General features: G+C 35.3%; 1 protein-coding gene and 1 pseudogene across 2 annotated transcripts; one reads left to right on the top strand and one right to left on the bottom strand.

Annotated features, from left to right (window-relative positions):
• Nucleotides 1–6,820: 6,820 nt before the first annotated feature.
• On the top strand, nucleotides 6,821–22,615 carry LOC117613916 (helicase and polymerase-containing protein TEBICHI). Of its 2 annotated transcripts, XM_034342532.1 has the most exons (27): nucleotides 6,821–7,023; nucleotides 7,674–8,107; nucleotides 8,312–8,519; nucleotides 8,626–9,483; nucleotides 10,140–10,204; nucleotides 10,544–10,649; nucleotides 10,747–10,947; nucleotides 11,124–11,324; nucleotides 12,246–12,407; nucleotides 12,501–12,740; nucleotides 12,895–13,107; nucleotides 13,295–13,467; nucleotides 13,588–13,645; nucleotides 13,853–14,005; nucleotides 14,499–14,720; nucleotides 15,033–15,251; nucleotides 15,407–15,524; nucleotides 15,662–16,860; nucleotides 17,097–17,294; nucleotides 17,768–18,027; nucleotides 18,970–19,159; nucleotides 19,261–19,368; nucleotides 19,835–20,187; nucleotides 20,686–20,794; nucleotides 20,894–21,034; nucleotides 21,276–21,372; nucleotides 21,464–22,615. In XM_034342532.1, the coding sequence occupies exons 1-27, from the start codon at nucleotides 6,991–6,993 to the stop codon at nucleotides 21,532–21,534; spliced, it is 6,390 nt and encodes a 2,129-aa protein (XP_034198423.1). In that variant the 5' UTR covers nucleotides 6,821–6,990; the 3' UTR covers nucleotides 21,535–22,615. The 2 variants fall into 2 exon arrangements, with proteins under 2 accessions (XP_034198423.1, XP_034198422.1); XM_034342531.1 differs by having other exon boundaries at nucleotides 13,295–13,645.
• On the bottom strand, nucleotides 21,660–22,547 carry LOC117618946 (annotated as a pseudogene).
• Nucleotides 22,616–22,767: the final 152 nt, after the last annotated feature.

Genomic DNA, 22,767 nt, shown 5'->3' with positions numbered 1-22,767 from the left:
TTGCCATTTTTCCTTGTTCTTTATGGATATTATTTATTGATATAAAACTTAATTTTATAAATACCTCTGCTATATTTATTGATATAACTATGTTTGTTATGCAGCACTAGCCTCCTCACACGTGCTTCCGCGTCTGTGAAAGGTTTTTTTTTAAAAAAAACTTAAATTTATTTTAGAATTAAAAAAGATAATGCGTAGTTGTGTTCCATAAAAATATGATCAATTATCTGATTTTTCTTTTAATTTTAATTTTTTTAATATGAAAAGTGTGAATTTACAATATTATTCTTATTTAATTAATAATTTCAATTCTTAATGTTTGCATTAACCAATGACATTTTCTAGTATTTTGAATGTTTCACCATTCTCTGCCTTTTGCTTTATATAGATATAAGAGCATGATAAACCAATCCAATTATAAACGTGATATGTTCTTTTTTTTTAATCAAATATAATTTTCATTAGGTAAATTTTAATAAATTTGGGTTTTTCCTTTCAAATTCATATTTTCTTACCCACAACCCATCGTTTTGTTTTGTTTTTTTATATAAATTAAAACTAATTTTTTAAAGTAAAATTCAATGACTAAGATTCACTTAAGCAAGTTATCTAATCAAACTTAACATATTAAATATGACCTTTTTTAATTCCCAAAGTACCCCTAATTGCATTTTAACCTCTCTTTTTTCCAACAAATTGTTTGCTATTCAATGTCATAATGGTGTTTCAATTTTGCATTAGTTTTATGGGTAAGTTTTATTTATTATTTTATATATAATTAAAGAGCTGCTATTTCCACTCACCTGTCCTATTTTCCCACCCACCTTATCTTCCCATCCACCATATAAATTTTAAAAAATAAAATCCTATTTTTCCACCCACCAATATTCCTAAAATACCCTTTTAATTATTACCTAATTTCCTCTCTCCTTTATTCTCTCTACTCATGTCTTCTCTCTCTCTAACGCCCACACATCTCTCTCTCATTTTTGTTGTATCTTATTTTCCACGAAATTTGAAATTTGAAAACAAACAATAGTAAGTAATACAGCAGTAAAAAGATAAAAGAATCAACTTCATATCACGAAATTTGATGACAATGGCTGGTCAGCATGCAAAAAATGACCAGCCTTGAAACCAAAACCTGGCTCACGCTCCCCAATTTCTAAACATTCCCAACAACCTCTTTACCCACCTTCCAAACTTTTTGGTCCGACAGAAACTTGTTCATCCTCAGGTTTTCATATTTTTAATTTGTTTAAGAAAAAAAAATATGAGTCCAAGAAATACTCATCTCCCAATACTTTAAGTAATCGTAAAGATCTTAGAAATTCTGTTCAATAGGATTTCCTTACCTTTTCACCAAAATCATTCTCTTCAACATCCATTCTCCTGTTGTTTCCTTCTTCATAAACAATTTGATTGAATGAATAGAAAATAAAATAAAATTATTTGAGAATTGAGTTCTGAGCACTGAAAAGTCATAAGAGGAATCATGAGCAATGAGTCATAGCTTTCTTGTGTTTTTTCTCTTTCTGTCAAACGATAGGGTTACGTGAGAACATAGTTTGCGTTTTTTTTTTTTTCCTTTTTCTTTTTCCTTAAGTCCTTTTCAGTCATTTTACAATGAGGTTAAATTTGTCTTTAAAAGTTTAAAGATAAGATGGGTGGGGAAATAAAACAGGTGGGTAGAAATAACATAACTCATAATTAAAACTTGGTGTGTAATTAGTGTCGTATGTTTTTGAAATTGATTGCTTCCAATATACCTATTATGTTTTTTTTTAAATAAAAAAACTTACTATGATTGGTTATATTTTGTGAACGAAATATATAATTAAAACTTGGTCTGTTTTTCCAAATCCGACTAGCTGATCATATTTTGTTTTAATTTCATATTAACTGGTTAGTTATTTCCTTTTATGACAGGACCCGCCCCAGAATTTCCCGGATATCATAGCAAATCCTGTCTTTGTTACCGACATCACCCTGATGTCGGGCCCACTTACTAAAAACAGAGACTTTCTACCAAAATTTGGCAGAGTCTCCCTTGTAAAATGCACAAACCCAACAAAAGTTCAACCTGCGTAGGATACATAATATGATCCCAACAAGCAACATGCTTTTAACATACAACAATTCACAGTAAATGGCCTCCGGCCTCAAGTAAAAACCTAACATGAGCAATAACAGAGCATCTACTGAATTTAGTTTATAAGAACAGTTGAGTAGAAGGAAATTACTTGAAGCCTAATCTACTGATGTAAACGATTCGGCCTTTGAACACCGCTTGCAACCTTCCTGGAGCGACTACTGGCTGGGGGGCGCAAAACAGAAAATATGTGAGTGGACAAAAACAAAGTTTGCATTTAAAACTACATAATAACCCCACTGTAAAAATAATGCCCAAAGCATGCAGATTCACATTTCATAATCAAATACTCAAAAATATTAATCTCAGAAACCCATTGAACCCAAAAAATCCGAAACCACAAACTCCATTCCCAAACTTATACTGCTCTTGCCAGCCCACTACATATACTTTAATGGATTTACACTCACACATATGTATATATATAAATATATAAATATAGATATATCATATACTTCTCTCATTACTTATGTACTGGGGAAACAATCCAACCGGGGGATTGTTTGGCTAGCCCGCAGGATTTCCAGATACTATCCTGTGGCTAGGGATGAACGGTCCAACCGGGGGACGAAACTCCATAGCTCACACGCCAGAACTACCAACGCCATGTGTAGCTCACATACTCAAAACCAAGTCTTACGAGCGCAGACTACATCATCACACACCGGAACTACCAACGCCACGTGTGAGACCAATAATCACATGTTCTTCCCACACGCCGGAACTACCAACGGCACGTGTGGAAAGTCTAGTAACAAGGGGATGGTACTTACATAGTACAATCATACATCTCTTAACAACCCCTCATACTCAAATATATCCAAATCCAAAATATATTGCCAATGCTTATAAGAACATCAAATTCATCAACCAAATATATATTATATCACATACACCATTTAAAACATATGCATAAATCTTTCATCAATAAAACCATGCGTATGCTTGAAAACAAAGTCTACTCACAGATAGTCCCAAGCTGCCCGACCCCGATAGGATCTTGCTTGCTCAGTACATGCGGTCAGAGCACCTATTTCGAGATACGAACCCTTAATTAATATAAAACACTTCGAAACAGAAATCACAATATTTTAATTCGAAACATATTTTAATTCGGAGACGATCCAACGGTCAGAACCTATCGAACCCGGATAACGCACAATATGCCAAAATCCGTTCGATAGTCAAACGACATCCGAATTGGAATCCGAGCAAGCCTACGCGCTTGTGACAACACAAGGATTACAACTGGATAAAATGTGGCTTCACCACCCTTGTCCACGCGCCGCCACACGCGCTGACAGAACGTGGGTGTGTAGAGTAATTTTCGGCGACAGAAATTCTCCACACCACCGCTCCTCCTTCCTACCCTAGATACTACTCGAGACGAGGATCACTTTATTCAACTACAGGGAGGTCTAATTCGAACGGGAACTGGCCAAAATTTCACTTTGAAATCAGGCCAAACCTAAGTTTTCAAACCAGTTTTCCAAACTCAAAATCAATCCAATCATATCCCATAGACAGCTAGAACATATGGAGAGGGTTCGAAAACATACCTAGTTTGACGGAAATTCTCGTCGGAATCGCCGCGCCGCCATTGTGAAAATCGGAGAGAAAACCAGTCGAAATCGTCGGCTGGAATCGGGTTTTCCGACTAGGAAACTTGGTCGGTTGAGACGGCGAGGTCAAGGCGAGTTGATCGGGTCCAGTCTCGTTGGATGGGGTGGCCGGAAGTGGCTGCGGCCTGGTGGTTTCTGTTCGGATGAACAGTAACATGAGAGAGAGAAGTCGCGCGCGCGGAGGGAGAAGAGCTCGGGGGGAAAGAGAGAGAGAGAGTGAGGAGAGAGAAGAAAATTAAGATTTTTTACCCAACTCTTTTCGAAATATTTACAAGTTTGCCACTGAACTTATTTTGATCGCTAACTCTTCGTTACAACTTCGACTCAAGCCTACCGCGTGTCTACGAATTCGTCTCAGTATGAGCTACCCAAAAATACTATTCGTGGTCCCAAAATCATTCCGGATAAGAAAATGACCAATTTATCCCTACCCTAAGGGTAAATTTGTAATTTCACTTAAATAAATTAAAATAGGAGTTAAATTTGGAGTCGGGGTGTTACATTTTATTTATATCCAAATTTAAAATTTAATAATTGTTATGGATTTGAAATTAATTTGTTTTAGATACATTAATTTACCTACAAATAATGAACCTATATTTTTGTATACCTATTTTTTCTTATAAATAATGTACCTATAATTTTGTTTACTAAATAATGTATCTATCTAGGTATGTTTGCTTATAATGGACCATATTCAATAATGAACCTATTTTTTCTTATAAATAATATACCTATATTTTTGTTTACTAAATAACATACCTATATATGTATATTGGAAAATTATAATGTACCTAAGTATGCAAAAATTGTTACACATATTCTATGTCACAACTAGCGAAGAGACCGATATATCATTTATGCTTACAAACTCTCCAATAGAAAGAAAAACAATATAATCAACCCTAATTAATGAACGAGTTCAAATTGTGACTCTAGAGAAAATTTAGGAATTTAAAAAAATAGAAACCACGTTTGAATGTCTGGTAAAAAAACATTATTGAAATCCTAAATTTAAGGGATTTTTTAAGGGAGAAAAATGTTCAACAACAAAAAAAGGGGTTGATGGCATAATTTGTAAATATGTCATAATACATGTACACTTTGGCATCCAATTTAAAATTGGATTTTATTTAAATGTAATAAAATAGGTGGGTTATTATCTAACTATTTTTAAATTATAATCAAATATTAACAATACTTTTAAAGTCCACAAAATTATTTAAGATAACTAAATATAATTATTTATTATTTATTAAGTAATTTATGAAATTAATTAAAATACATAAATAGGAATTAAAATAATTAAATAAAGCTAAGATATTACTTAATTGCAAATATTAAACTAAATAAACTAACTTTCTATAAAAAAAAAAAAGTCCACAAAATAATTTAATTAATTAATTACTATTTATAAAGTAATTTATGAAATTGTTAAAATTATTAATTATTAATTATTCACTAAAGAGATAAAAATTAAAACATAATTAATAATTAAAGTAATAAAAAATTTAAAAATTACTTAATTACTTATATCAAAGAAAGCTTGTCGGAAGAAGTTTTTTTTAAAATTAAAAATAAAATTAATTTCTTTGGGTGAATAATTTATTTATATTATTTATAATTGAATAATATCTTAGCCTTATTCAATTACTTTCATTAATAATTATATTTTAATTATTATTTCTTTAGTGCATAATTAATATTAAATATTTTAATTAAATTCATAAATTATATTACTTAATAAATAGTAATTATTATTTTCAATTATTTCTGGACTTTAATTTTTATAAGGATAAATTATTTTTTAGAAATCGCTAATTGTTTAATATTTTTAATGGAGTAATATCTCAGTTTTATTTAATTAATATAATTAGTAATTAACTTTAATTATCATTTGTTTAATGAATAATGAATATTCAAATATTTTAATTAATTTTGTAAATGATTTAATAAATAGTAATGAATTTTTGTGTGTATTAGTTTTAATTTCCAAAATTTTTTAAAAATAGTTTTGATTATTTAAAAAATCCTAGAAAATTACTTTAAGTACCAAAAAATATTTTAGTATTCCAAAAATGAATGTTAGTCTTCAAACTTTAAATCCAAGTCACAACATGACTGATAATATCAATTATTTATTCGAATTTGAATGAAATACATGAATGTGAGTCCCACGTCGGAAGGGAATAGAAAGTCTCTACTCTTATTGTTAAAAATTGCTGTGAGAGAAAGCTATAAGGTAAAGCTGCTAATGAGATGTTTTCATTTTCTGATTATGCAGGAACCAGTTTCAAAGAGATGCTGAGTTTAATGATTATGCGGCAATTATGTTCTGATTATGTGGGAATCAATATCAACAATACTTTTAACAAAAAGTTTACCAAACGTTAAACTGCTTTATCTTACAATTGATTTCTCTCACAGCAAATCTAACAGCGATTATTTTCACAGCACAACAATACCAAACTAGAGTGTGAGTCTTCCCACACGTTCTATATAGAAAGTGGGCCTAGTGAAGTGGAATTTGGGCCTCACGTTTGGATTGAGATTGAATTATATATTTAAAATTAATTTTAATGGCATAAATTGAATAATGAAACAATAAAGGGGCAAAATTGCAAAAGGAGTCCGAATATTATTATTAGTTTTTGTTACAAATCCGAAAATTTTCAAGGGAGATTCACTATAATACCCAATATTGGAGCCTAAATTATAAAAAAACTCTATATGAAATGGACTTTAGAAACACACCCAAAACCCATTTACAACATAACAATAAGGCTTTTAACTTCTTTTAAATTACAAAATTGCCATTGATTTCTTAAAACAAACCCAACCCAAAAACCTCATAAAACAGCCCAAAACACTCAATGGGGTATCAAAGTAATTTAATAATTAAAATTAAATTCAATAGGGCCAGTTTTTTTGGGGTATGTTTATAGAAATTAAATAGTGTAGGGTTTATTTATAGTTTTAGTGCTAAGAATGGGTATTTGACTAAATATCTCAATTTTCAATTCCCGGGTAAGACCGCTTAAAAACGCTACTGTTGTACTAGAGTGTCTTCGTCTACATGTGGAAGTGGAACTATGTCAATCGGCACCTGAGAGTGAAGCGGTCATTTTCCGACCTCGGTTTAAGAGGACAAATCGAGCGCAAAGCCACAGGTCTCTAGGGCATTTCCGTTCGCAGCGGAACTCTGCGCTTTCTACCATGGCGTCGCCTCCTCGGTCGCGCATCAGTCAGGTTTGGCTCCCAATTAAAATTTTGTTAAAACCCTAGGACTCATAGGGTTGATTACCAATTTAAACTTCCAGGTACTCTCTCATATATTCACGCACTTATTCGAAGAATTGTAGGACAATTTGTTTGGATTTCTTGTTGACGCACATTTCCTTTTGTAGTTTCATTGTTTTAGTCGGTAGAAATCGATGGATTTACAAACACATTGTTTTCCATGTGGTTGACAAGAAAAATGAGCAAACGAAGAGCATTATTGCATACCTATTATATGTGAAATACACAAATGACTGAGAAAACAATTTGAAAGTGGAAGAATACGTGTCCTTTTGATTTTTATACTTTTCTGTTGCATAAGGTTACAAGAATACATAAGGGTCCCTGATTTGTGGGGATGTTAGCAGGTAATTTGTATCTTGTGCTGTTTGGATGTCCTTATCGAATCCAAGTGATAGACATATAGATATTGCAGTTTTATTCATCTCTTACACATCCTCAACTAGGAAAGAGGCGTGATCTTTGAGGAAAGACTGGGATCTTTACTGGGTTAAAAAGTCTAGATGAATTTATAAATCTTTAATCATGAAATTGAAGTATTTTAGAAATCCAGTTTTACATAACTCAACAAGTTTCCTTTCATTTGTTTGCATGTACAGTTTTTTGCTTCAAAGAAAAGGAAGCCTTTATCACCTGTTCTGAAGTCCGGGAGAAATGAAAAAGATGTCAAAGTTAAGGTAGAAGGTTCTCCCAGTGCCAAAGGCACTTTGGACAACTATTTGTTGGCTTCACAGGAAAATAATATCATTTCGGAGCCTTCTTACAAAGTTTGTGATTCCTTAGCCCAGCAAGACCAAGTTAGAAGGAATTTGACATCAGAGATTGATAATTCCTTGAAAGATGAATTTAAACAGCTCCCTTTGTCTTCTCAACTGCACTCTGAAGCTAATGATGTTTCCCAAGCAAATCAGAAGGAAACATCAAGGCAATTAACCAAGGTGGGTGATGTGAAGGAGTACCCAGCTTTCACAGAAGGCGAAGATCGTGCAGAGCTCAAAGACTTTGCAGCAGATTTTTTGTCTTTGTATTGCAGGTATTGTACCTTACTGTAAATATTTGTGCACCATTGTATATACATTGTTATTTCTGAGCTCTGTTATCTTTATCTATTGTTTTCCTGCTCGTTTCCCTGGTGATAAGTTATTGGCTGGTTTATCCCTAACCTCTTATATTTCAAATTCTGCATTCTCTATCTTTCTTCTTTTTCCTCCTAAACTCCTTATCCTTTCATGTTCAGTGATCTTCAACCGAATGAAAGTTCTCTGTCAGAGATGAAGGTGAATGACCATAAGAGACAAGCTAGCCCATCTTTGCTTGACCGGGAGGATAAGACATTTAAAAAGAGGCATTGCATTACCAATCAGTCGCATGTGGAACATGAAACCAGTTACTCTAGTGAGAAGAGTTCTGAAGCCGTGCAGTCTGATTGTGTTGATAAAAATGGGGTATATGATTTAGGTCTTCTGAAAATGCGGTATCTAGTTAGTTAAACTCATAACGAGACATTTTCTTATAGATATAATTAAACTTGATTAATATTGTGATGGGCAGGTTACCATTGTTAATGAACTGCTCGAGCTTCAACCAACCCTGAAAGCATGCAGTAATAAAGCAAAACTATCTCTAGACATGTTTGAATGCTATACACCAGGCTCGCTGACTAGAAAAACTAGTGTTCGTGAAACCCCCAAGTCGACACGTGGAAGCTCATCATTTTCACCTGGAGAAGCTTTTTGGGATGATGCAATTCAACTTGCCGATGGTCTGTGTGCACAGGCAGCAGGAGTAATTAGTGTTGCAGATGGCCAATATCGTAGTAAAAGTTCATGCAATTTGAGAAATGCACGCTGTGACGGCAAGTCAAAGGAAATTCTGGATGAAGGTGAGCGGATGGGTAAGGGTGGTGATACAGGGCCAATGGGGAAGCATAGAAAGGATTTAGATAAAGAAGTGTCCCCACTGCCTGTTAAACATTTTGATTTCTCTTGTGAGGACAAAAATTTGGATAAAAGCGTACCACATCATTTGGATGCATACAACTTAAAGAGTGTGGCTCATGTGGGTGGCGAGCAATCTGAATCCAGTCTTATAGACCATAGAGGTCTGAGAAATACTATGATGATCCGTTGCAACAAATCTCAGGAAAATCAAGTGACGTTTAGAGATCAATATACAAATTCTGTTAATGCAGTCACCAACATGAAATTAGATTTGACAGGCAAGGATATGACATCTTATTCACCAGTTGATGAAGTCGTGAAGTTGACTGGTAACCATGAATCTGACGAAGCAAGTACTCCTTCAAGTTTTGTGCCACTCAAAGATCATCTAGATCTGAACAGTTGGCTTCCACCAGAAATATGCAGCCTATATAGAAAGAAAGGAATTTCAAAACTTTATCCTTGGCAGGTATCTTTAGATTTCTGATATGAGGCAGTGCTCGGTTCATATATTTGTGGTGGATTACTTATGGAGGGCAGGTTTATTGAGTGCTCTGTGCTCTTGATATATGGGTGGATTTTTCATATACTTTCTTTGTTTTGGCTTGTAGAGTTTATATGTGATTGGGTTATGGTGATTTTTTGTTTGTTTGTTTTGTTTTTCTTGTTCCTCTAATGGAAAATAGGTCTGGTTTGGGATTTGATGCTTTATCATTTGAAAACATGTTACATGCCTCTCTTTCTGAAAGAAATTGGATTATCAGATAATTACGATGGACAATGCTGCACACCTCAATTTTCTTGCCAATATTTTTTGTTCCCAACGTACATGACATGATCCCAACCTATCAGGTTGATTATGTTTTATTAATTTTTTCAACTTAAATGCACGTAGTTGCAGATGATCTGGTGTGGTGGTTTTGCCTTGAACCAACAATATGCTTATCCTTGCTGTTAGACTAGGATTTCATCATTTTTACTTTACTGAAAAAATAAAAAATGATTTCATTGTTTTAAGGCTTTGGATATATGTACCTTTTCTCCATATTTATGTTTGAGCTGTTGTGTTTCAATATTGGAACCAATTAGTTTGAAGCATAAAGTACATCGTTCTCCATTTTTCAGGTTGACTGCCTTCAGGTGGAAGGTGTTTTGCAGAGAAGGAATCTTGTATATTGCGCATCAACAAGGTAGTGATGCAATTGGTATTTATCTTAGCTTTTTTGTCACGTTGTGTGCTTTTGAATTGTTTCATAAGGTTGTAAAACATATATAAAACCCTGTGACATTTGCAGAGTTTTGAGCTACAATTGTGTGTGTTATTTATTGATTTTCTACTTTTCCATTTATTTTGTGCTTCCAGTTGATGTATGAGAAGATTTTATTAATATAATTTTTTTTGAAATTATACGTTCATATCACATTTTTAAACGATGGAGTTCTGTAAAAAGAGTTTATACTGGTTTCCTTTCTTTTTTCGCCCGTAAAGCATCTACATATGTTTCTCAGCCTTGCTTCCTTGGCCACAGTGCTGGCAAAAGTTTTGTTGCAGAAATTCTAATGTTGCGGAGGGTCTTATCATCGGGAACAATGGCTATACTTGTACTTCCCTATGTATCAATTTGTGCAGAAAAGGTGATATTGTTGTTTTCCCATAAATTTGCAATTTAAGATTATTGTTTCTTTTTTTTATAAATAATATTAATTTAGATATCTGTCTTATCTGGTGCAGGCAGAACATTTGGACGTACTTCTTGAACCACTTGGTAAGCGTGTTCGTAGTTACTATGGAAACCAAGGTGGTGGAACACTTCCCAAAGATACTTCTGTAGCTGTCTGCACAATAGAAAAGGCAAACTTTTTGATAAACAGGCTGCTGGAAGAGGGTCGTCTTTCAGAAATTGGAATTATTGTAATAGATGAACTGCACATGGTACTTTAAAGCATATCTTTGTGGTTATCTGTCAATAGTTGTTTACAATTTCTATGCAAGTTTTATATTTTTCCCTCATGGGGCTTTTTTCTTTTTCAGTTTGGTTAGTCTTCATTTGGTAATTGTTTTTTGGGTGGACTTATTTAAATGCCTTTCATTCTTATAACTATTAACAGGTTGGCGATCCAAGTAGGGGTTATCTTCTGGAACTTTTGTTGACAAAACTTCGTTACGCAGCTGGTGAAGGAAATTCTGAATCAAGTAGTGGAGAAAGTTCAGGTATGAGCAGTTGTAAGGCTGACCCTGCTCATGGTCTCCAAATTGTTGGGATGAGTGCAACTATGCCAAATGTGGCAGCAGTTGCTGATTGGCTTCAGGTAAGTAGAACTATAAAACATTAACTATGATCCTTCTTGAACAGATGTTTGATTGTAGGCAGTTTATCATTAACACCTGCAGGTCCCTTAGTGCTGCCTAGCTGTGGGTGTTTGCCAATTGATTTAAGAATATAGATACAAAAATATTTACTTGGATTGTGGAACTTTATATATGGGAGCTTGAATTCCACTCTTAATGTAGTTGCTCTGTATATGATGAGTAAAACATCTCATAAGTTGTGTCTTTCAAGGGAAAGTTAATGAAATAGTTAAGTCTTGTTTTGGTAGAAGAAATTTCTGGACACCAATGACTCAATGAGGCAATCAACTAACTTGATTAGATTTAACCTTTACAGTGATTGAAAAGACCCACTATGTTTTTAAATTTGTTGTATTTTCAATTCTTATGGGCAACTTGATATTTAACCTCTAGCTTATGAGTGTTTAAAATATTTTAGCAAGATTTTATGATCAATAGGTTATGCGTCAACTCTTATAAAGAATTCCACTGTACATGTTTTTCATATTATCTTTTATTAGAACTTTTGGTTTTGTTACCTTAAAATTATAAAGTGGATGCATCACACAGAGACGATGTGTAAGTGATATGATGGAAGTTACAATAGGAAGAGAGAAAGTGGGGTATGTAGTTACCATATTAAACTTAATTTGTTGATCTATAATTAAGATTGTTTAAACTGTGTCATTGACATTTTCTATATGAAATTGACCAAGAGCACTTTCTCTTGATAATTTTGTAGATGTTCAAAAAATGTTTGTTACATTTTTTGAACATCTTGGGTTGAGGGAGGGTAAAAAGTACTCTACTACTTCTTAGCCCACACATCTTTCTATGATTCTCCAGCTTTACAGTGTGACTGGCCATGTTGCATACATAACTTTCCACAAATATTCATGCAGGCTGCACTGTACCAGACAGAATTTCGACCTGTGCCATTAGAAGAATATATTAAAGTCGGTAACACCCTATATAACAAGAAAATGGAAATTGTTAAAACGATCCCCAAAGCAACTGACCTTAGTGGTAAAGATCCTGATCATGTTGTGGAACTGTGCAATGAGGTGGGGACCTCTTACATTCCATTTTTGAGTGAAGCTGTTTTCAGGCAGTAATTTGGAAGTTGATAAATTATGAACTGAGGGAATGTATCTCAGGTTGTTCAAGAGGGTCTTTCCGTGTTGATATTCTGCTCTAGTCGAAAAGGATGTGAATCAACTGCAAGGCATGTTTCAAGATTTCTCAAGAAATTTTCAGTTAACATTCGCAGTAATGACAGTCAATTTAAGGATGTCACGTTGGCTATTGATGCCTTACGAAGGAGTCCTGCTGGTCTGGATCCAGTTTTGGAAGAAACTCTTCCTGCTGGTGTTGCTTATCACCATGCTGGGCTCACGGTAATTGTTTTTTCTTTGGGTTGTCTCCCTTTAAATTTTACTAATTATTCTTGCTATTTTCCTTTTTGAAAATTATTTTGATTGTTAGTTTCCTCAGAAAGTTAGTAGATGAGCTTTTTTCCTGAAGAATCTGTCTGTTTTTATCTTTTCTTAGGTTGAGGAGAGAGAGATTGTCGAAACCTGCTACCGTAGAGGCCTTGTACGTGTCTTAACTGCTACATCTACCTTAGCAGCTGGGGTTAATTTGCCAGCTAGGAGGGTCATTTTTCGCCAGCCCAGGATTGGTCGTGATTTTATTGATGGGACAAGGTACAGACAGATGGCTGGTCGGGCTGGTCGAACTGGAATAGATACAAAAGGAGAAAGTGTATGTTTTTGTTTATATTCTTCCTGGGTCCTCTTATGTGCCAGCAGTTCGTTTTAAATGTATCTAGTGATCTTTGTGCAATTTCCTTTTTTATTTTTGCAGTTTTACTTAATTCATGTTATATTAGCTTTATCAGTAGGTTTATCCATTTCAATTATTTTAATTTTTTTTTTCTTCACTTGACTAGGTACTTATTTGCAAGCCAGAAGAGATAAAAAGAATCATGGGAATTATTAATGAAAGCTGTCTGCCATTGCGTTCTTGTCTATCTGAAGATATGAATGGAATGACCCATGCAATCTTAGAAGTTGTAGCTGGGGGAATGGTTCAAACTGCTAATGACATTCATCGATATGTTAGGTGCACACTTCTAAACTCCACTAAACCTTTTCAGGATGTGGTGAAATCAGCACAGGAATCCCTGCGGTGGTTGTGCCACAGGAAATTTGTAGAATGGAATGACGATACTAAGTTATACAGTACTACACCTCTTGGACGTGCAGCATTTGGCAGTTCCCTATGCCCTGAAGAATCACTTGTAAAGATTCTTACTTTCTTTATATATATTATATATTCATTTTCCAGATATCTTTTGCCATCTGTATGGCATTGAGCATAAGTTAATCAGTATAGATATTCATTTGTGTGACTGAGTATCTTCCGCTTTGTGTTAGTTGATCTTTTTTAGTTGGAATTTAGGTAATGTATTTGACATTGATTATACTTTTTCATATTTATGTTCTAGATTGTGCTGGATGATCTTTCAAGAGCAAGAGAAGGGTTTGTGCTTGCATCTGATTTGCATTTAGTTTACCTAGTAACACCAATAAATGTTGATATGGAGCCTGATTGGGAACTGTATTATGAACGGTTCATGGAATTGTCAGCTCTTGACCAGGTAATTTTCCTCTTACCAAATAAGCAGTTGATGATTAATCATTCCGTGTGTGTGTGTGTGTGTGTGTGTGTTTATATTTGGATATGTTTGTGGAGAACATTTAAAATTTCATTGGAGACATTAGATGACCTCATATTTAAAGTATGAACTTGTTTTATGCTAACTAAGAGTTTGTGGAATTATCAAGAGCTGAGCCTGATCGGCTATACACCTTGAGGGGTTTTGAACTCCTGTTCTCTTTGAAATGTATGTCTTTTTGCACAATTTTATTTATTATTTTTTTAATTTAGCGGGTAGGTTCTATCAATATCTGTCCATCATCATGTTTTTAAGGTTCATTGGCAGAATTTATTTTACAATTGTCTCTAGCCCTGTGAATTGAGCAATGAGCATTAAGTCAGAATTTTATGACTGGTGTATGGAAATTTTTGTTTGATGATCATATTGGTTTTATGGATTTTAAAATTCTCTCATTCTCTTTTCTGGAATGCAGTCTGTTGGCAATCGTATTGGAGTGACAGAACCTTTTTTGATGCGCATGGCACATGGTGCACCTATGCGTTCATCAAACAGGTTTAGAGAAAATATGAAAGCGTTGCATGGAAAATATGAAAACCGACCTGGAATCACAAACAATACTGTGCTTCAGGATGATCAGATACTTCGAGTGTGTAAACGGTTCTATGTTGCTCTCATCCTTTCAAGACTAGTTCAGGTTTCATATTTCTTTTCCTCATTCAAATTTTTTACCTCCTAGGCACACACACAGGGGCATACATGTTGAGCTTGTAGCATGCATTCACGTGTATTCGTGTGTGCTTCTTTTTTACCTGGTTCAACAGAAGTACAGGGGAGGTGACATGCAATTTGTTTCTGAAGTTGTCTTTCTTTTTGTCAGTTTAGTCACTTGCATGGGGTTGTAAATCCTTTTCTTTTTTTATATGAATTGCAATTACTTTGGTATAGTTTTGTGAGATTTGTTTTTCTTTAGTCTTGCTAAATATGTACCTTTTAATCTGTGGTGAAGGAAGCTGCTATCACTGAGGTATGTGAAGCATTCAAAGTGGCCAGAGGTATGGTGCAGGCCTTACAAGAGAATGCTGGAAGGTTTGCTTCTATGTTGACCATGTTTTGTGAGAGGCTTGGATGGCATGATCTCGAAGGCTTGGTTTGCAAGTTCCAAAATCGTGTTTCATTCGGAGTAAGAGCAGAGATTGTAGAGCTTACTACAATTCCATATGTTAAGGTAAGTGAACTCTATTATTTTTCCTATTTTATGTAAGGTTTGGTAAAAAGTACTCCGCATGGACAAACCTCCTTTTTTGATATCTGACAGATGCTCACTCGTCTTTTTTTTAATTTTATATAAATTTTAAAATGTATAAATGTGTTGATTTGTAGGGTTCTCGAGCAAGGTCACTCTATAAAGCTGGCTTGCGTATGCCTTTAGCAATTGCTGAAGCATCCGTCGCTGAAATAGTTAAAGCTCTTTTTGAATCTTCATCATGGTCTGAACAAGGTGATGCACTGAAGTGATTCTTATATAGATAGAGTTTTTGTAGTGATTCTACTATATCTTTAAGGTTTATGTACTTTTTGTGTTTTTTATTTCCTGCATTCTCTCCTAATATTGGCAAGTTGATAATATGACTTTAGAAGGTTCAGCTCAAAGGCGCATCCATTTAGGAGTAGCCAAGAAGATCAAGAACGGTGCACACAAAATAGTTCTTGAAAAGGCTGAAGAGGCAAGAGTTGCTGCCTTCTCAGCTTTTAAAGCACTTGGATTGGATGTCCCACAATTTTATCGACCTGTATTTTCATCTGGTGGTGGAAGTCCCAGTATGCAAGGAGCAGGAAATTCCTCTGGTGATAACTCCACTAGTAGCTTTCCTATTGTTGAGCGCATGGAGCATGCTGCTAAGCCATCTTTGGAAGGAAGGGTTCTTTCTGGAAAGGTTGCACTAGAAAGCAGAGAAAAGTTGACGAAAACATCAGATATTGGTGGGGTGGCTTCAGCCGAAGTATATTCAACTGGTGTCATGCAAATTAAGTTTGGTCCTGATAATTCTACAGTACCAATTCAAGGGTCTGCTACCCTTGGGGATGAGCTTAAGGCGGCTTTTGATCAGAACAAAAATGCTGATTTGACTGACCATGTTCAGTTACAAAGCTTAGGTGATAGAAACAGGGTATCTGATGAGTCTTTTGATCTTGAAAAACAGGAACGCTGCAAAAGGGTGAACTTGTCTCCTGGATTTAAGGGCAATGCTTGTGCCAAAGGCCCTATTCATGCAATTAATACTCTTGGTGGATTTGATTCCTTTTTGGATCTGTGGGAAACCACCTCAGAGTTCTATTTTGATATTCACTACAACAAAAGATCAGAATTGAACTCTGTTGCCCCCTTTGAAATACATGGCATAGCCATCTGTTGGGAAAATTCTTCTGTGTATTATGTCAATATTCCTAAGGATCTGCTGTGGTCTGACAACAGTAAAAATGAATGCTTGCATTTGAATGGATCAGGCAATAGAAGTAATGTGTTACCTCTTGATGATATGTTGGAGATGGCTAGACGTAGATGGAAAAGGATTGGTGAAATAATGGGGAAAAGAGGTGTTAGAAAATTTGCTTGGAAGTTGAAAATTCAGATTCAGGCACTTAAAAGCCCTGCAGTTCATGCTCAGAGATTTGGTTGCCAAAATATTGCAGGGAAAAGTACTTGTTTTGAAATCATAGACAGCTCGTTGTTATTGTTGCCTCCAGTTCATATAAAAGATGGAATTGACATGTGCATTGTGGCCTGGATTCTTTGGCCTGATGAGGAGAGAAGCTCTAATCCTAACCTGGAAAAGGTAAAATAAAAAGTAATGTTAGCATTACTCCATAATCAAGCATGTTCTTTTGTCTTCTCAGAGGATTTCTTCCTTTTTCCTTGTTCATTTTTAAAATAATGGCAGATACTTTATCATTTCCATCAAAACATTTCTTAAAGGCAAAAGTATTTAACCATTTAATTGTTTCATTCAAGTAATATTCAGATGTTCATCATTGTTCAATTTGCATTTAAACCTTAAAATTTGATTTGTAGGAAGTTAAGAAAAGGTTATCCAGTGAGGCTGCAGCAGCTGCAAATCGGAATGGCAGGTGGAAGAATCAGATGCGAAGAGCTGCACATAATGGTTGCTGCCGTCGGGTTGCACAAATACGAGCCTTATGTTCTGTTCTTTGGAAGTTACTTGTTTCTGAAGGCCTTACTGAGGCACTCGTAAATGTAGAAATCCCTTTGGTCAGTTCTTCCATCATATCTGATTTTATTTTCCCAAGGGGGTTTCGTTTTATTTGGGGACTCAAAATATCAAAGAGTTTTGTGATTGCAATGAAAACTAGACTTGAAATTGCTGGATTCTTTGTGTAATTATTGTTTTCTCTCATTGCATCATTCTTTTAATAATGATCTTCTTTGAAAAGAAAAAGGGAAAATATGTCAAAATTTAGAGAAGTTCTATTTAAGAGGTTTGCTATTGTTTGTTTTGGCAATAATAAATATTTTAGATGTGTCACTCCTGTAGTGGCTTTTGCATGTATTAATGCCACTGTTTTAGTCAGGTGCTTGAGAACCAGTGCCCATTGCCCAACCTTAAGTGTGGAAGGGAATGCATATTTTTCTCTTCTTTGGAAGTTGGAACCACCAACCCAGTAGTTATACTTCTTCATTGGGTAGATACCTTGACACTAGCTTATTGCTTGTTTATTTTCTAGGTTAATATTCTTGCCGACATGGAGCTGTGGGGAGTGGGACTTGACATGGAGGGATGCCTGCAAGCACGCAAGGTGTTGGGGAAAAAGCTAAGGCAGCTTGAGAAGGAAGCTTATAAACTGGCTGGCATGACGTTTTCATTATATACAGCAGCAGATATTGCTAATGTGTTGTATGGACACTTAAAGCTGCCCATACCAGAAGGGCGCAATAAAGGGAAACAACATCCAAGTACGGACAAGCATTGCTTAGATTTATTAAGGTATTAGCGAGACTTCTCTTCTTCTATCATACCTCATAACCTTACCCATCTAAGGTGAATTCACTTGTGCTGATTAGCTATTGGAATACTTTATACTCTCTCCCTCCACTTAATAGGATTGTCTATTTACTTATTTGGTTCCATAGAGACTTCCATCCTGTCTAGATTGTTATGTTTAAATAGCCGACATTTGAAGGAGATAGTATTTGACTATTCATGCATGCACACTTGAATATCTGTATCTTTTGATATCAGCATCTCATTGTTTGAAGTCTAAACTTTAATTTGTGGAAGAAACGTTTCCTAAAAGTTAGGACATGAATGTTTTGGATGGTGAGGCAAATTAGTAATTGCTGTCTGGAAATGGAAACCACTATTTGCATATGCCAAGTTGAGTAGGTGGTGTGTACCCCAGAGTAGGGTGTCATCCTTTTAGTTTGTGAATATTATTGTTTTTGGTTGTTTCTTGTTGTTCTTATGAGCACCATCAATGGATTAGACTTAATATTTGTAGTAATTTTCATATATTCCTCGAAGAATAGGTTATTCTGATAGTGTTGTATTAAAGGTCCAAAAACATGGCATTGGAATTTTTATTTTTATTATTATTATTATTATTATTATTTGTTGTGGATGCTAGATGAAGCTGTATAAGTTTTCTTGTGGGTTTGCATTTGAAAAATGGCTTTCCAATGTGATTCAAACCCATTCCCAATAGATTTTTCCAATCTAGGTTGGGTACAACAGGGAATACCACATGCTGAGAGTTGTGAATACACACGTGTACTTTTAAATTCTTAAACTGCTGCTTCTGCCCGTCCGTCATATATCTATTTAATGATTAATGTTCTTTTATCATTGTTGTTACATTGTGATTTTTCTCTTCTATTTTCATGTACACCACCAAGCCGTTGATATTAGGAAGCTTTGATTTCATTTCAGGGACGAGCATCCTATTATTCCAGTCATTAAAGAGCACCGGACATTGGCAAAACTCTTAAACTGTACATTGGGATCAATTTGTTCACTCGGTAGGCTATCCGTGAAGACACAGAAGTACACATTACACGGTCATTGGCTCCAAACATCAACAGCAACTGGTCGGCTTTCAATGGAGGAACCTAATCTCCAGGTTTGTGTTTCCCATGAGTCATTTTATTCTATCCTCCCACTCCTCCAGTTGTTAACAACTTGAATTTAATTGTTATATGAATTATCGCATTATATATGCAGTGTGTTGAACATATGGTTGACTTCAAAATACGTAAGGATGAAAAAGGAAGCGAAACTAATGTTGATTATTACAACATTAATGCTCGGGATTACTTTATTCCTACTCAGGTAATGGTTATCTTGTTAATGTCTTTAAAGGCTATTTTTGTATTATTATTAGATTTATCCTGGAAGGCAAACCGGACAGTAATACCCCTATCTCCCCAAAGCTCTGTTTCTCTTGCAAATAGCTGCTGTTGTCAAGAAGCATTTTATTACATCTTAATTTATTACCATTTTGAGTGTTTGACAATGCACAAGTAACGATGTGGAACAACAGTATGTTTTTAATACAACGTGGCGAGTGAATACTCCTTTCTTTTTCTTCACCTGGAGAGAAGGGGAGGCCAACTTTACTGTGAAGCTATATGTGATGGAGATTTGAGGTTTTGGGAAAGGAGGATGTGCGGAGGGTTAAGGATACATAATGTTTAGATAGATGAATGTGTTTGTGGGATGTTGGGAAGGAGCAGGGGTTGGGTTTTGCGACTCCATGGTGTACATTAGTTGATTTTTTTTCTTCCTATTATTGCAGGACAACTGGTTACTGTTAACTGCAGATTATTCTCAGATAGAATTGCGGCTGATGGCACATTTCTCTAAAGACTCGGTACTTATTGAACCCCTTAGTAAGCCTGAAGGTGATGTCTTCACCATGATAGCAGCTAGATGGACTGGGATTTCAGAAGATTCTGTTAGTTCTCATGTACGAGATCAGACCAAAAGGTTGGTGTATGGCATTCTTTATGGAATGGGTGCTAACAGCCTTGCAGAACAACTCGACTGCAGTCCAGAAGAAGCTTCTGAAAAAATACAAAACTTTAGAAGTTCTTTTCCTGGAGTTGCTTCTTGGCTCAATGAAGCAGTTGCAGATTGCCGTAAGAAAGGGTGGGGACATCTTACTATTTTCCTTGTTGCTATAATTTGTTGAACTCGTCTAAGAAAAGGTTGCTATTATATCTAACACCATGTTGGATTTTGGTTTCTATTGCTTACAATTGCATAGGCTTTTTCTATTCTTTGTCTGATTACTCAACTCTTTGATCATATTAACTTTTCCTTCTAAATACGCAGATTGTCAGTACGATTAGTGTGAATAGTTTTTGTATTTATGAAGTGATTTTATTTATTTTTTCTTGGCCTAAGAGGAAAAAGTTTATGCATTGTTTTCATGTGTTTTGTTTTGCTCTCAGAATTTATTGTTTCTTCCCTTAGTGATAATTGGAAATTTTTTGGAAGAAGAATCTCTTCATAACAAATACTTCTTGATATTGATTTAATTTCAGCATTCTTTTTCTTTCTGAGTAAAAGAAAATGTATTGAACTTTTGTAAACATTACTTTAAAGCTATATCAACTGTTGTTGATTATCTGCATTGTTGTGCAGATACATCGAAACCCTTAAGGGAAGAAAACGATTTTTGTCAAAAATAAAATTTGGAAACAGTAAAGAAAAGTCGAAGGCTCAGAGACAAGCTGTGAATTCTATATGTCAGGTACAACTTTTTCCTTCCCTTCTGTGGGGATGAGGGGTGTGGGGGTTAAAGGTAACCACAAAATTGTAATATTCTTGTACTAATGTCTTCCATTTACAGGGATCTGCTGCTGACATAATCAAGATTGCAATGATAAATATATACTCCGTGATAGTAGAAGGAGCTGAAAGGCCCGATTCTACTTCTCAACTTGCAACAAAGTTACATATACTGAAGGGCCGCTGCAGAATTTTATTACAGGTTGCTTTGGGAAATTTCTTGCCGTTTATTATTCTATTATTTTTCGTAAAGTTCTTAGGGGAATTTGAAATGTGGAAGAAGATATAAGTAAACTAATAAAATATATGGAATTTCTAAGTTACTTTATTTTGTTAGCTTTGTTATTGCACCATGCTTTTGATTCAGTTACAAGTCACAGTGTTTTTTATGTAATGTTGTTGCGAACTTGTGAGCTTAAGAACTATTGGTGGTTTCCATCCAGGTACATGATGAATTAGTACTGGAAGTTGATCCTTCTGTGATAAAGGAAGCTGCTTTACTGTTAAAGACGAGCATGGAAAATGCTGTTTCGCTTCTTGGTATATTTTTAAGTCTATGGATACATTGCTTTATATTTGATAGTTTGAGGACATATGTTTACGGTACCTTATTTAATTATTTCTTTTCCAGTTCCCTTGCAAGTCAAATTGAAAGTTGGAAAATCGTGGGGTTCTTTGCAACCTTTCCAGGCCAATCATTAACAACCCATATACTTATGGCATTAATTCTTTCTTTTTATTGGAGTTGGTATCATACAACTGACCAGAAGGGTCCCATTTTTAAACTGCTATGATGGAAGCAATATGGATTCAAGTAATGTAGGTTTCTAGTTTGGAAGACAGGCAATATGGGCGTCGGGAAGAAAATGGCAGACAAGAACGGTTCCTGGTTTACAATTGAGTGCTTGCAGGGAAAAATTCTTTGGGTGCCATACAGATGTGTCTACGTGGCAGACCACTATTGCTTTAGCGCTTGTCCCGTCAGCACCTTCCAGAGGCACCATGTAAGCCCTTGTTTTCCCCATTGCATGGCAGTAGAAGACATCCTACGGGTAGCTCAGCTTATGACACACAATGAGTCTTTTGCCTGCCAGCTTCTTCACACCAGGCTTTATTGTATACTTCTGCAGCATGGTTGCTCCCTTCCTTTCGACCTCTGCCGAGATTGCTTGAACATTTCTTCCCAGCTTGGAGGTGGTGAAGTCAACCATCGACTCCAAAGAGGTGGCGCAATATCTTTCTTCTCCTCTAAGGATTGGTCTTTCACAAGCTTGAATGGTTTCCGTCATTATGTTGGCTTCCACAGACCCTGGTTTCACTGAAAATTGGTTGAGAATGTCTGGCAGTTTGGTAGATGAGAAGGGGATCGATTCTGCAGTTTTGCGGTGTAGGAAAGTTGCCCTAGTTGAATTTCTGGCTAAGCTATATTTCATGGTCGTGCCAGGTTGCACATCCTTCTCCAAGAAGAAAACTTTTTGGGTTGGGTCTTTGAGGAGTTGATTGCCAACAGCAGCCTCATGGTTGTCACCAAAGAAAATGTTGTCAGCAGCAGTGACAACGTTTTGATTGTGACCAAAGAAAAGTTTGTCAGCAGCGGCAGTGGCAGCGTCTTGGTTGTAACCAAAGAAAACGTTGTCAGTGGCAGCAACATCGTCTTTTTTGTAACTGACAGTTAGTGGCTGGTCCGACAAAGTCTGCAAATTATTTAGCAACATAAATATACATGTAAGTTGAAGAAGCTAGCTTATCAGTAAAACTAGGGGTGGGCACGGTTCGGTTTGGATGGGTTTTTGCCTCAAATTAGAACTGATCTGGTACTATTCATCCAGTTTGGTTCGGTTTGGTTTTAATGAAAAAAAATTCAAAAACTGTCTGGTTCGGTTTTGAACGGATTATAAAAATTATTTTTTAATATAATTTTCAACTGAAATATTA

This window comes from Prunus dulcis, chromosome 1 (assembly GCF_902201215.1).
Source record: "Prunus dulcis chromosome 1, ALMONDv2, whole genome shotgun sequence".
Classification (NCBI taxonomy): domain Eukaryota; kingdom Viridiplantae; phylum Streptophyta; class Magnoliopsida; order Rosales; family Rosaceae; genus Prunus; species Prunus dulcis.
The sequence above is the reverse complement of the archived record's forward strand: the minus strand, read 5'-3'. Positions and strand labels throughout refer to the sequence as shown.

Excerpts from the sequence above, each read along its gene's own strand:
- LOC117613916 (XM_034342531.1), top strand. The coding sequence starts at position 6,991 with ATGGCGTCGCCTCCTCGGTCGCGCATCAGTCAG. Across the intron at positions 10,205-10,543 it reads GTATATTGCGCATCAACAAG|TGCTGGCAAAAGTTTTGTTG; the intron begins GTAGTGATGCAA and ends CCTTGGCCACAG. Across the intron at positions 13,108-13,294 it reads TAGATACAAAAGGAGAAAGT|GTACTTATTTGCAAGCCAGA; the intron begins GTATGTTTTTGT and ends TCACTTGACTAG.